The sequence below is a fragment of the Uloborus diversus genome, unplaced genomic scaffold, assembly GCF_026930045.1.
Source record: "Uloborus diversus isolate 005 unplaced genomic scaffold, Udiv.v.3.1 scaffold_14, whole genome shotgun sequence".
NCBI classification, from domain to species: domain Eukaryota; kingdom Metazoa; phylum Arthropoda; class Arachnida; order Araneae; family Uloboridae; genus Uloborus; species Uloborus diversus.
The window spans coordinates 1913201-1929083 of record NW_026558098.1 but is presented as its reverse complement, the minus strand read 5'-3'; the positions used below and the strand labels follow the sequence as shown (position 1 = coordinate 1929083).

The window sequence follows — 15883 nt, the reverse complement described above, 5'->3', positions numbered from 1 at the left end:
AATGGAAACACTAAGTGACTGCGTCTTTGTAAAGTTGGGGCTAAGGAAAAAAAGAACCATCATCGTTTCATCCTCAGTAATTATCCCAACATCATCTGCACAATGCCAATAAAAAGTGTCACTATTTCTATTCGTTCTTGAAAATTCATCACTTTTTTTTAATTTGTATCATCAACTTCCAACATTAGACCTACTTAAATCAAAATGATTTTCTGTCATGTTCGTTTCACAAATACATAATCACCAGCTTTAGCAGTTTTTAGCTCAACTATCAATTCCTATACTAACTCGTCATAGTTGTCTTGTATTTCACCAATACAAATACTTAATCAGAATTACCCTTTATTTTGAAATCCCCATTATTATAGGGGCCCCCAATTACCCCATTGTGAGGGGGTAGGTATAATACCCACTTACTTAATAGATGGGTATAATACCCACTTACCACGTATAGCAAAAATGTACGGAGTAAGTGGGACCCCTCCTCTTAAACACTTATTAATAATATTTTATTCAAAAATTCTTGTTGCTGTATGAACTTTAAGTTATACTATAGGTAAAAAATTAATTATCATAAAAAATAATAAAAACTAACCTGGAAACACTTTTTTGAAAAATGTTGCTTGAACTCGCAAAAAAAAAAAAAAAAAAAAAAAAAAAAAAAAATCAGATTTTTTTTTTTTTGACTAAGTGCTATGATTTAGAAAAATTTCATGAATCCCAAATATGTGTTAAACCAATTACTGTGATGAAATTTAACATGATCTGTGCAAAAGAGTTTGAAAGAGTTGAAGAGAGTTTGAAGAGTTGTTTATCCCTATTTCAGTTTTAGGGGGTTGATCCACTTACCGTAGTGACCCACTACCCCCAACCAACCCAAATATACGAATGTTTCAAGGTTTTAAAAAAATCTGAATGAAAAAATCCGAGTTTTTTGGTTCAAAAAGAAAATTAAAAAATGTTAAATGATGTCACGTAGTCATTTCTAATAACCTTTAGCATTATTACAATAAAACTATTTTCATATGGAATTTTAACGTTTAAAATGTGTTTCACATATGAGCGTCTTGCAGACTAAAATGTTTGATTGATTTTTTTTTTTTTTTTTTGTATTTGATGTAAAACTGAAACTCATATTTTTAACTGATTATGTTATTCATCAAATGAAATTTGTTGTAAACGAATTTGATTTTTTTTCCAATTAATAATTTTTGTTGCTCACTTTTAATTAACTGACATTTTTTCAGCACCTTTTTCACTTTTTAAAGATATGATTATCAACAAACTAGTTTAATAACTTTTATTCTATTGTACATAGGTTTTTTTTTCCCCTGGCATTAATTAATAATGAATACTAATTGTAAAAAGTAAATGAAAAGGTAGAAAATAATTCCATCAAAACTTTTTTTTATTCATTTCTAAAATATTTTTTACCGAAGTTTATTGAGTACTTTCATCAGTTGAGGTGACATTATTCTTTTTGTTCAGAGGATTAATTTTACATCCTCCAAATGCAACAAATGCTAATTCCCAAGAACGTCCAATGTTTGTCGTCCAATTTTGAATTTAATCTCTTTTTATGAATCGTAGCTCTTACACATCCTACGTCTATTTCGTGCAAATGCGCAATGTATTTATTCAGAACAACCCAAATAAAAAAACGTTTAATAATGCTACTTTATTCCTTTCTCTTTGAATATTTTTATTACTACTAACAATTATAGGCAATTTGAATTTTATCATGTTTATATATTACTAAATTTGAAAATTTATTTATTCACCCATTTACACCAAGTGTAACCAAAAATAATACATTCTTCTTCTCTTTTCTTTATAAGATTGCACTAAAGTAAATAATTATGTATGTGAATGAAAAAGTCTATTTTTCATTTTTTTCCACCATAAACGGTAAATGAACCTTTTTAATTCTTCAAATATTCATATTTTGGCTAATTATAAAAGAATAAGTGAATACGGAAAAAAAAAGAAACAGACAACCTTCATTAAGAGGGCTTTGCAACCTTATTTTATAATTAATATTGATTAATAGTCATACATCTGTTCGCTAGATGGCAGCATGAACGATAAGAAAATCAAGCAGAGAAGCGAAGATATTGCACTATTTCACCCCTGACGCTTTCATAATCTTTCGGTCCCTAACCGAACGTGTGATTTCGAGAGCAATCGAGTAATCAAATAAACGTAGTTTCGTAATTGAATTTTGAGATTACACCTTTGCATATCAAGCTTTAAAAGTTCTAAATAAGCATCTAAAAGTTTTATATTCCATTCTTTAATAATGGGAGCAGTTCTCGGTGCTTTAACCGTCGGACAGGTAAGAAAATTCAATTCTTTGTTCTCCAGCTGGAATGGTTGTTTAGAATTGAATTTTGTTTCTTAAATATGAAGAAAAAATGAAGTCTTTAATCTTTACAGGCTGATTCTTTGGTCATGCTGTTATTTCACGAGCATTTTGCTTTGAAATTAATTTATAATAGGTATTAATTTAGCTGTTGAAAAAAGCGTTCCTCATAAGATGTTCTATTTCAGATTTCCCCCTTCGTTAGATCTTTTTTTTTTTTTTTTGGCACTTTTGATTTCGTTTGTTTGTTTTTCTTTCTGGAGACAAATTTCTAGAAACATAATTCTGTGCATGAGAGTAATTTAATTTAATTTATTTTTTTTATTCCCCCCCCCCCCCCCCCGACTGAATTTAAATGTGCATTTTTCGTTGCCTCTTACGAATTATCCTCTACTTATGTTTCAAGATTTACCAGCAGAAAAGTCCTTAGCATAACGATGCATTAGATAGCACATCGTATTTTGGAAAATTTTGTAATAAAATCACTTAGATATGATTTTTGCCCTGTTGCTATGTTTTGAGCTGTAATCAGCCAATTTCGTCAATATTATAACGAGACTAAAATCCTTATTTATGTCAATATACATATTTTGTACTCGAACATGCTGGATTTGCAGAGTGGCTCTCCACTCGCATATAACTTCATATTTTTGCTGTTGGCGGCAATATAAAGCTTAGGAGGCAGAACCAGTGGCGGCTCCTGTCTTGAAAAAGTGAGGGGGCTAGATCATGTGTACACTCGCCCCCCCCCCCAACTTTGGTTTTTGAAAAAAAAAAAATTAAAAAACATATTTTTTTAATCTTTAAACTTTCTTATTTATTTTATTTTTTGTTAAATCAATAAAAATAAATTCATTTTAGCAACTAAATTAAAAATGTAAAGAAGTAATAACTTTTAAGGTATTTTCAAAAATAATGCTTGTTTCTCTAAATTGTTGTTATAGTACGCTAATTACTTGAAGACAAAGAGTAAAACGAGCTGATGTGTGCATCACATGACTTCCTTTTACTCCAATTTAATGTCATTTCCCCATTATTCGCTATTTTAATGTGATTCAATAGTTTACTCTCTAAATATCACCAACAGTGGCCAAAGTGAAACCAAAAAAAAAAAAAAAACTCCGCCAAATTTGTCGCCAAGTTGGCGACAAAACTTGGCGACCAAAAGACTGGCGATATATCGCCAAGTGTCCGACAAATTATAGCGCCACTTGAGTTTACATCGAAATTAACAATGATTTCCCCCCAAAAAGAGGCAAAAGACCCCCTTAGGAACATCCGAAAGCAACCAAAAGGGGAGGTGCACAACTAGACCCCACTACGAGTCTATGTACCAAATTTCAACTTTCTAGGACATACCATTTTTGAGTTATGCGAGATACATACGCACATACATACAGACGTCACGAGAAAAGTCGTTGTAATTACCTCGGTGATGGTCAAAATGGATATTTCGCGTGTCTATACATTCTTAGGCACTTTTCCGCATGTGGTCGAATCGAAAAAAAACTCAACATTCATTTGGAGGTGAGCAAAAAGGAAATTAAGGGCGATTTTTGAGTGAACATTTTTTCGCGAATACAATACTTCCTTTTTTGTAAAAGGAAGTAAAAAGGAGCAAATGGTCTAATCTTGTGCAAATGAAGGCTTCTTCCTTTAGTGTATGTTGTTTATTTTACATAGCCTGAATATTGGAAGAACATTCAAGCTGTGTAAAATAAGCAGCATACATGTAGGGTAACGATCTCTGCGAATCCTGCTGTAAATATTGAGGTTCAATGCTTTTTTGTTGGGACACACACACGCAGATAATCCATGACAACGTATAATCCACAACTTATTAATTTTTCACTTTTTAACATATAATATGGATTATATGCAGAATAATATGGTGCAAGCCATTTTGTTTTAATTTCAAGCACGTACGAAAAAAAAAGGAAAATAAATGAAGAGTTACAAATTATTGTCTTCTAAAAAGAGTGGGGGGGCCCGGGCCTCCTCTGGCCCCTCCCAGGAGCCGCCACTCAGCAGAATGTTTTTTTATTAAAAAGTAACAAAGTATGAGTTCCCAGACAGTTTTACAATTTACCTGGAATAGACTGACACAGCCGATTTACAAGTCAGATGGAATTTTGTCCGCTAAGAGTTGGTTTGTCCACTAACTGATAGACGAACAAACCTTTCGAATCAATTTTGGATTTTGGTGGAAATAAGTGATTGCTGCTGATTTATCTTTTGAAATTTTATTGCAAAAAAAAAAACTTACTAAGTTTTCATTCCCTGAGATGTTTCTTTTCTAATTCGAATGCTCCACTTTATTGGTAAATGTAAAATACCACAAATATGTTTATATACAGTTGAAAACCCTTATAATGCACACCTTGGGACCAGAACTTTTGTGTTATACAGGTTTTGACGTTATATAGGTCATTTCACAAATTTTGAAACTAATATTCAGAATATATATATATTAGCACTTCAGAATCAGTTCTATCTGCAATGAGTATTAAAACACTAATTATACAACTAATCATTCAAAAATAAATATGCTTTACAATTAAAAGAAAGTGAATTATCCTGCACTTCTGCCAGCTTCATAGTTTGCATAACAGCTGCATTTTCAAGAGCCTACTGGTATTTTCTGTTTACTGTGAATGCTAATTTTTATTTATAAGTTTTGAATTAAGATGGAAAAATGAAAAACTGTTTCAAAATTCAATTTGCCTAACCATTTTTATGTTTGCAAAGCAAAACAGAGGGATTTTTTGAACTTAAAAACCTATTGTTTACTTCTGCAAAGTTGTGCGGTTATAGAGAATTGCTTTACAGTCAGACCTCGATATATGGTCACTCGCTTATAAGGTCACCTTGCATATAAGGTCCCTTTTCTAAAGTGCCTATTAACGTAGTAAATTAACATTAGAAAGTGAGTGTTAGGGCAGTGATACTAAAATATGAAGCTGTAACGTGGGCACTCAGCATGGACATATCGCATTTTTTTACCAGTAATTAGAAGTAGAAGAAAACTTTCAGAAGATACTTAGAAACCATTGTGCTTAAATTAAAGAAAAAACGCATCAGTCCTGTATTAATGTAATTTTAAGTAAGGTAAGTTGCTCATCAATTCTTTGCTTGGGCATATTTGAATGCAGTTTTATTCAAAATGGAAATTTTAAAAAAGCATTTCAAAATTTCTTATTAATTCCAAAAATTTCAACTGGTTCAAATCAATTCAACTATTATTATTTAATTAACTGATGTTTTTGGACGTATTAAATTTTAAAAGAATTAATGTATACATCCTTGTAAGTACATCTTTATTTATCAATAAATATATGTATGAATCGCTTATAAGGTCACCCCACTTATAAGGTCAGTTTTGTAAAGTCCCATGGAGTGACCTTATATCCAGACTTAGATAAAATGAAAAGCTTTCTGCGAACACAAATCCTAACTGGGAAATTTTCTGCAAATAATTTTTTTTGCCTAATTCACCCTTGAATAAAGAATTAAATTTATATTCAAATATGAAAAAGACAAAAAAAAAATTAAAAAATAAATAAAAATTCATTAATCATTTAATTTCATTAATAAAAATTCTTTAAATCATTTATAATTTTTTTTATTTTTATAATAACATATTGTTTATGCTTTATTTTTCACCAACAGAAGAAAAACTGCCAAAACCACTATTTTTTTTCACACATGTGCTTTAAAAGGTTTTCGAAAAAAGGCTTCAACAGAAATTTACAGGGATTCATTTTTAAAAATTGCTTTTTTTTTTAAAAAAAAATTAACGTTAGCAGGTTAAAAAAATTTCTTCAGAGCTAAAAACTTTCTGCGAATGCCATTCGCGTGTTCGTCTATATTATGCAAGACTGCTTATACAAATACAAATACAAATACAAAAGTGACGACCAGCAACAGGCTCTGGGCCCAGCTAGACTGGTCCTGGTCCATTTACAATCTCCAGTGAAGATCAATGGCCCTCTTAAAACTGTCCACCCCCTTGCTCATGACCACCTCTTCCGGTAAGCTGTTCCAAGGTTCCACTACCCTGCTATATTAATAATTTTTCCTAATGTTCATGTTAGCCTGAGATTTAAATAGCTTAAAACAATGACCCCTTGTCCTGTTTTCAGAGCTAAACTTCAGCCCCGTTACATCTTTCGTTTTAATAAATTTAAACAGCTGAATCATGTCCCCTCGGTCTCTTCTTCACTCAAGACTGAACATTTTTAGCCTTCTAAGCCTGGAATCGTAGTCTAAGTGGGAAAGTCCATTCATTAGCCTTGTAGCTCGCCTTTGAACCCTTTCCAATACGTTAATGTCTTTCTTAAGATAAGGAGACCAAAACTGAACAGCATACTCCAAATGGGGTCTTACCAAACTTCTATATAAGGGCAGAAGAACTTCTTTAGATTTATTTGAAATAGATCTATTGATAAACCCAAGCATCTATCGAGGTCCGACTGTATATAGGTCGGCGTTATAAAGGTATTTTACTGTATCAATTGCAATGTTACTTATTTTCTTCCTGCATTATTGTATTTGTGTTACTTTCCAGCTGGCATGCTGCTGTGGGAGTGCAGCCTGCAGCCTGTGCTGCTCAGCTTGCCCCTCTTGCAAGAATTCCACATCCACCCGCATCATGTATGCCATCATGCTGCTGCTCACCACAGTCGTGTCATGCATCATGCTCTCTCCGCAGCTCAAGGAGAAGCTGGAAAACGTGAGTATGCCAATCGACGCAAAATAAAATTCTCTCTGCACTAGAGGTGCGACATCGATGGCAAAACATCAATGTTTCAAAACATCGATGTCACAAATTAAAACATCGATGGTATTGATACATCGACCAAGAAACATCGATATTTTCAAAGATCTATCTTTTTATCACTATATAACATACATTTTTGAATATACTACACTACGGTATGAACTGCATTTTCGAATATACTACTACTGTACATACATGATAATCTCTAACAAATGTTTATTAGTGGATCAGTGAATTCTCTTGGCATTGCGTCAATTCGTTGAATTATTGCTATTACTTCGGAAATTTCTAAGTAAAGCCAATAATAAATTTTATATGTATATATATATATATATATATATATATATATATATATATATATATATATATATATATATATATATATATATATATATATATATAATTTATTATTGGCTTTACTTAGAAATATATATATATATATATATATAAAATAAGCAAGCCAAATTCCAAATATTAAACAAATTATATAAAAATAATGATGATAAAAAGGAAAATTGCAAATAGCTATTAAATATGAAAAGAAAAAGTATGAATCCAGAGCTCATCAGTCGTGGAGAATTCATGAAATATGGTCAAAAGACCCAAAAAAATTTTTTTTTATTATGATCTAAAAGAGAATGTTTAAGCTCCAGTACATGCAATATAGAGTAACATTGGGCAAAAGCACCACTTGCTAAGCTAAAAACAATAAACAAGAGTTCAAACCTAAAACTAAAAGCAGGGGGTTTCGCCTCGACTAATTAGGAAAACAAGCCATCCACGGGACAGTACCTGCCAATAACAAAATTGTCTTACCTTGAAATCCATATAAAAAGAAACCGATTCCGATGTTCAACACAATAGAATTATTTCCAGTTGTCAACGTAAAAGTAAAAAACAAATCCATGTCCATGTCCTCTGGATTCATACTTTATCTTTTCCTATTTAATAGCTATTTGCAATTTTCCTTTTTATCATCATTATTTTTATGTAATTTGTTTAATATTTGGAATTTGGCTGGCTTATTTTATATTTACTTGGCTTTTTAGTTTTGTTGTGTTGCGCATCGATGGGCTTTTGGTGTGGTCTTTTCAATATTTTTCACTTTTATTATATATATATATATTTGTTGGTTTAAGCAATGCAAAAGAAAGCGTACCCGACTAATATACTGAAAATACTGAACCTCAAATCATAAATTCAATTTAATAAGAATAATTTCTCAACAGTGAAAATGAGATCTGTATTTGAGAACTATAGGGCTTCAGTACTTTTTTTTTTTTTTGTCGATGTTTCAAGGAGTTCAGTATTATTAATTTATAGATACCATCTTTTTTTTTTCATTTTAAAGATCAATGTTTTGAAACATTGATGTTTTTTAATTGATGTCACTTCCCTGTGAGAAATTTTATTATAATCTTCAATTAAAATATAAAAACATCAACATCGAAAAAATATCGAATCCAAAACATCGATGTTCCAAAAACATCGAAAGTTAAATATCGATATTAAAAATATCGATGTTTTAACAAAAACATCGATGTCTCCAAAGCATCGACATCGATGTCGCACCCCAACTCTGCACACTCTCGGACTGATCTCATGGTTAAGACGCTTTTTTTAAAAAAAATCTTGAAAACCTTAAACATGTAAATGCATTGCTGCTGACTCTTTCAATTCAGTCGGCTTACTCTTGAGTTTTGATGTCTTCTTCCGAAGTGCCTGATGAAGTATCTCTTGAAATTTCATTAACGCAACGAAATTCCCCCTAAAATGAAATTATTTTTGTTATTAGAAATATGAGAAATATAGTAAAACAATCAAAATTTCAAAAACAAAACCTTTTATACAGGTGTATAAAAATTTTACTTGTCCATTCATTTTTGAAATATGTTTACTTTTTCCTTTTTTAAAAAAAATAAATTTCCAAAACATGCGGTAAAACAACCTCCATTTTTCTCTGATTTTCCTAAACATTTATCTGTTGCAAGAAATGTTTAGTAGCACTTATAAGAGAAAACAAAATTATGCCTCTTTGAAAACATTTTTTATCAAACCTAGAAGTGGCAGACTTTCTTTTTTTAATTTTAAAAAGTAAAAATTTATCTCATTTTCTGATCCTGCCAGATTTCCCAATACCTAGTTTCGGGTCCTATAAAGGCTTGATTTAAAAAATTCCTTTGTATGTTTAAAAAATCTTCCACTTTTGTCACTATTTATTCATGAATGTAGTGTCCATAATTTTAAGCATAAGTCTCCCTGTTTTTTATCTTTTAATGTTGGCAGCTATAGTTTTGGCATTTTGATACCGAAAAGTGGTTCTTGAAGCTACTCTAATCAGAAAATAGTTTAAAGTCTCAAAAACCTAAATGAATTCTGAAGAAAGTGATTTGAAAATTTATTTTTTCAGCATATCATTGATTCACAATATCATTAATTGCATTAAAAAGTGATGCTCAAAAAAGTATTTTTTTTTCTAATGAGCTTCAATAATATTTGATTAATATTGAATATTGTACTGTAGTTCCAGTGACCAAAATAAGGCCAGGATGCTTTCAGATAAAAAAGATATACTTCAATCCAAATGAAAGATCCCTCTTTGATAGCAGTTTTCATATTTTTTATATTTCTATGCATACAAACCCCAAATATTTTTCGATAATAATTTTTTTAATAGGGTATATTGTAATTGGGGGTATTAGAGTGGGAGAATATTGATTTAAATTTTTTGAAGCAATGCTTAAATTTATTTTATGCCAATTCAAAATGAAAATGTTTATCTATTTTTATCCTAAGTGAAATAAGAATTATTTTGTGTTTAATATCTTAAATGTATCAACTTCAAGTATAATTATTAATTTAAAATAAGTAAAATGTAATTTAAATCATTCCAAAAGCAAATCAGTGCCTTGGAAGTAAACTGTGTTGAGTCTGATTTTTCTAAATAAAAATATCAAGTTTTTTATATTTTACAGGGTTTGCATGGGTCATGGAAATCCTGGAAAGTCATGGGAAAAAAATAAACAAATTTCAGACCTGGAAAAGTCATGGAAAATTAATATTTTCATTAAAAGTCATGGAAATGTATTTAAAGTCATGGAAAAAATGTCTTGAGTAGTAAAAAAGTAACAATATCTAGAAGAGCACTACAAATATTGAGTGGTTTAGTAATATTGCATATAACTTGAACAATCTCAGAAACAAGTCCGAGTTTTGGAATCTAATTTCATCCGCTTCTGTAACAGCTGCTCGCCTTTTTTTGTGATGTGATTTTACTACTAGGGCAGCACTGATTTTGAATTCACCATTATTTTCTGCACTTTTTTAATTTTATATTCTGTAGTAGTGGACTTGCACTTTCTTGATTTTGCCACGCCCCCTCAAAAGTTGCACCCTAGTTCGTTTCAACTACTTGTAAAACATTTATTATTAAATTTATCAGAGTTAATCTTAATATATTGAAGGCTTTAGAAAATGAAGATTTTAGTCAGGCAATAAAACATAGAAATAAGAAAATTCTAATACTCTAAAACATTGATGCCCAACATACAGCTCGTAAAACTGATCCCCTTGTGGCCAGCTGAAATATGATTTTAAAAAATGAAAAAAACTGAAAACTTTATTTTTAATGAATAATATAGTATATTGTACTTCATTGGTGAGTAGATGCACTATTGACACTAAAGTTATTCTGAAGTAAATTTATTATTGGTAACTTTTAGTAACAAACCATTCAATTTTTGTACCATTCATTACTATTCTGCCCTATTTATTAAATATTTGTGTTAGACATTTAAACATCAGGGTATTGCATTTTTATTTTACTTGAATTGATATGGTGAATTCAAATAAGAATAATTTATTAATTTCTGCAGTGCACTGATATTTTTTCGGTCACAAGTAAGTGCCCTCCAATGAGGTAGTGGCACTCACATAAAAGTTTTTCGAAAGTCCATTTGCGAAAATTGGCAAGTTTGGCATTTAATAGTACTATTCTCTTCGTGTAACAAGGTCATGAAAATTTTTATGAAGTCATGGAAATTTTTTATCCATATTGAGTATGAACCCTGATTTTAGTAGTGTTGTAAATGAGATAAAAGCTTGTAAATAGTAGTCATGTAAAAATCCCTCATTGTGATGTGTAACACAATTTAGTTCTAAAGGCACTGAAGTTAATATAGTAAATGGTAATGGCTAATTAGGATTATGGTTATCAGTAATTCTGCATAAATTGATAGTTAATTATATTCCTGATACATTATTTGATAACTGATAATCATGGCAACATGGTTAAAAATAAGGAATCTTTCATTCTTCTTACATGCGAATCGAAACTCACAGTTATTTCCAATATCATTACTAATTACAATTTAATCAAGCGATTCTTGTCTACCTTAGTCCCTTCAGTAACTGATAATTTCGTCAAAATTGAAATGGAGGAGAATTCAAACATTCTGAGATCATTTTTGTTTTTTTGCCTTTAAGTACAAAATATGTTTAATAAAGACTAAAATTATTAAATGTAATACTATTAGTAAGTAAAAATTAGAATTAACAGGGGTCTGTCCAGGATTTTTCACAGGGTCCGTTTTTTGTGAAAAATCAAATAATTTTGTGAAAATAGAATTAATTTTGTGAAAAATCAAAAAATTTCGCAAAAAAAAAAAAAAAAAAAAAATTATTTTTTTTTTTGTTAAAACAAAATTTTAGAATTTAGAGATGGCACAAACTGCATCAATTAAACTTAAAGTTGAGTGTTTTCCTCTTCTATGACGAGAAAATCATTCTGGATTTTTTTCTGATATTTGGCGGGGGGGGGGGGGGGGGGGTGCATCGCTCTTTCAAGTATCAATATTTATCTACCATTCTGCATTATGTTAAATTATACTCGATATATTTCTGTACAATATTTAAAATAATTGTAACAAAAATATAAATAAATAAAACAAAATTCAGAATAGGGTTCAGCATTCAACTTTTTGACCCAAGACACTCTTAAAAAGCACAGAATTTCGTTTAAAACTTATAAATTCCGTGATTTTAACAAAAATAAAAAGATATTTCAATTGTTTACCTCTTAACAAAGCGTAATAGACATCAAAAATTCGAAAAATCGGATTCCCATAGCGGATGCAAAGAGATCGCAATTCTCAAAGTGAAGGCATCAAAAGTATAAAAACGGCTTGTAGAAGAAATATTTTTGATAAAATTATTTTAAAATTGTAATTTTCATTCATTATATTAAATAATATGCATTTGTTTATCAGTTTTGGAATATTTAAATTTAATTACTATTCGGTTGCAATATATTTTAAGTATTTGGCCGAACCGAATAATTGGTTTGTCTAGCGAATGTGCTGTATACCAAATACCAACAAAATGTACGGTGTATCTCTGATTTTGAATAATGAATGTTTAGTTTAAAAATTATGTCCAAACCAGGGTTGGTAATTTTGCTGGCACAGGGAGTTAGTTTCTTCAGCAGTGGAAACTCCATCCTATGGTTGAAACCACAGAATGAAATTTCCACTCCTGAAGAGTCTAACTCCACCAATTTAATTTTAGATTTCATTTTACATTTGTATTGCTGTTATTAATTTACTTTTTGAGCTTTTGTTGTTTCTCTAGTATTTTATGTACTTTAAAACAGCGCTTATATGTCTATGTATGTATTTATGTATGTATGTCTGAGTTATTTCTCCAGGGTTCGTACGGGTCATGGAAATCCTGGAAAGTCATGGAAAAAAAATAAGCACATTTCAGACCTGGAAAAGTCATGGAAAATTGAAATTTCCATTGAAAGTCATGGAAATTTATTTTCAGTCATGGAAAAATGTTCTGGGAAAAAGTAACAGTAGCTAAAAAGATCATTAGAAATCTTGAGTGATTTAGTACTGCACCATGAAAGCTATTTAAATTGGAAAATTGAACGATCTCAAACATTGCATCCAAGTTCGTTTCCATCACTCCTAAATCTTTATTTTAAAATTTATCAGAGTTCATCTCAATTTGTTGAAGGTTTTGGACAATCTTTAGTCATGCGATAGAATACAGAAATAGGGGAATTCTAATGCTCAAAAACAGTAATGCCCAATATACGGCCCGCAAAACTAATCCATGCGACCCACTGGTACGTTCAGTGTCATTATTCAAACACGTTTTGGAATTTCTGAACCTGTTAATTTATATGCATTTGAAAACGTACAAATAAGTAAACAAGTACATTTAAATCAAAAGATTTATTTACTATGAAATGTTTTTATTTTTATTTTTTTAAAAATAAATATCTGGTTAGAAACATGAATTTATTAAATAATGTGGCTTTATTTTAAAGAACCGAAAAATTGTTCAAGTTGACACTAAAAGGCAACTTTTGAAGCAAATTTATTGAAACTTAGTAATGATTCATTCAACCTTTTCCCCAATCATTATCATTTTGCCTGTTTATAAAAAAAAAATAGTCGACATTTAAGCATCATTCACTGTAGTTTTACTTAACTTAAACTTATATGATGAAAACAGGTAAGAATTCAGTTTTTTAGGTGTACACTGATATTTTTCCAATCAGGTAGTGGCATATTCACATAGAAGTTTTGCTAATGCTCATTTCCAAAAAAAAAAAAAAAAAACCGGGAAGTTTGATATTAAATAGTACTATTCTCTTCATGTAACAAGGTCATGAAAATTTTCATGAAGTCATGAAAAAGTCATGGAATTTTTCATCCAAATAGAGTATGAACCCTGTTTCTCCCGAACGACTGTGAACTGCCCATCGAACCAGGTATCGATCGATTCATAATCTTCCCGTCTTTATGTTTGGCTATTTTACATAATCCTCCGATAATAACTAGCGGAGTTATCAATTAAAACTATTAATTATGTCACTTAGGTTTCAACATAAAATCCCTATTTTTCGAAGGCTTTCCTCCATTCAAATGATTATCCTGTGCTTCATCTCAACTTTCCTCAACAATGCTTTTATTAAAATTGGTAACGTGAAGAAAATCATTGAGACAAAAAATCTGTTCCCCTTTTTTTTTTGTCAAATATGAATAGATAAAATTCTAGTTTTTGTTTTAAAGTCTTTTCCTGTAATCAGGAGATTTAAACTTTCTTTTTTGGTTATTTTTCCTGAATCTGATGAAAATTTTTCCTGATTTTTTCTTTTTTCTTTTGTCCAAGCGTGATTGTTGAACACGCTTCACTTTACATTACTTTTAATTTCAAGGTGCAAAGCCGGGTGATGCAGCTAGTACTACAGTTGATGTTCGTTATAACGACCCCTGTCGTCCAAAGGGAATCGGTCGCTATAACGAGAGGTCGTTATAACGTATTGCAAGTTGTTAAGTCGATTTTGGAAATGCAGGAATAATTTCTCATAGTTATGCTTCATTTTAAAGATAATCAAGAAACAAATAAAATATTTTTTAAAAAATTGCGTGAGTTTGTTTCTTTTTTTAAAATTTTTTGCTGCAATTGTAGAAGCTTTCCGCTTTTTTAGACTTTTTCCATTTGTGATGTCTATCATTTGTGCGCTATTTTCATTATTTCTTTTACCTCATACTAAAAAATAATTCATTTAAATGAACATATTTTACCTTTAGAAACGTATAGTGTTAAAACATTAGTTTTCGGATAGTTAGTCCTGAGATTAGAACAAAAATTTGAACTTAGTTTTGGACGTTTAATTGGAATGATTGGTTCAGTTCGGACACTCTGATGGACAGTAAAATAACGTTGCATCTATGGAATTGGAAACGGGACTTCATGCAGCGGTCGCTATAATGGAAAGGTCGCAGTAATAGGAGGTCGTTATATCGAGCGTTGACTGTATGTAATAACTGCTCATTTTCTTATTGTGATAATTTTCACTCCGCATCGAATATAGACTTTTTTTCACTATCATGTCTGTCTTGTCAAGAATCTAATGCTTTATATTCTGTCCCCTGAACACAGGTTCCGTTCTGTGAAGGCAAATGCACGGATGCCATTGGCTACTTGGCTGTGTATCGCCTAGTATTCGCTCTCACCCTCTTCTTTGTACTGTTCTGCCTCCTCATGATTGGTGTCAGATCTTCCAGGGATGCTCGAGCAGGCATACAAAACGGGTAAGGCTTTTTTTCTGTTATTCAGGGGCGATTGTGTTCCGGTATTTTACCGAATTTCCGGTATTTTCGGACGCATGGTTGCCACACTTCCGTCCAAAGGACGGAATTCCGTCTTTTCAAAAATTTTGGCCATCGGATTTCTTTTTCCATGTTCAAAATGATTTTTATAGATGAAACAAATCTTTACTTTTGAACCCCTCACTCTAAAAAGAGGTCTTATTCTTCTGAGGACAAAAAACTGGCCCATCTGCTAAAGTTAAAAAGATAAGCTGTTTTTTTTCCCCCCAAAAAATAATTAAATAAGTCACTCAATCTGTTGATTTCAACCATTCTTATCTTAATCTGGAAAATTTTATTAAAGTTTTTATCACAATGCGTCTTATAGCCAAGAATCTCATACCTGAATTTTTTTTAATTACTATTTTTTTTTTTTTTTGTATGAAATATGAACTATTTATGTAACATGAACTATACGATCTGAAGCTTTTTTTCTGTAGTAAGTTTTTTTATTGCATTTTATTATTAAGTTCTTTTTCTGCTTTTACCTCCTAAAAATCTTGGACAATGATATGTTATTTTTTTATTTAGGTTTTAATTTTTACTTAATCTTACATTTTGGTTTTCCTATATAGT

General features: G+C 30.7%; 1 protein-coding gene across 1 annotated transcript in view; it reads left to right on the top strand.

The window, feature by feature from the left end:
* The first annotated feature begins 2180 nt into the window (after positions 1 to 2180).
* LOC129232942 (probable serine incorporator) overlaps positions 2181 to 15883 on the top strand; it is a 60148-nt gene continuing 46445 nt past the window's right edge. Inside the window, exons 1-3 of the mRNA XM_054867043.1 lie at positions 2181 to 2335; positions 6930 to 7094; positions 15099 to 15250. Coding sequence (XP_054723018.1) covers positions 2300 to 2335; positions 6930 to 7094; positions 15099 to 15250 — 353 coding nt within the window. The 5' untranslated portion in view covers positions 2181 to 2299. The remainder of the gene's footprint in view (positions 2336 to 6929; positions 7095 to 15098; positions 15251 to 15883) is intronic.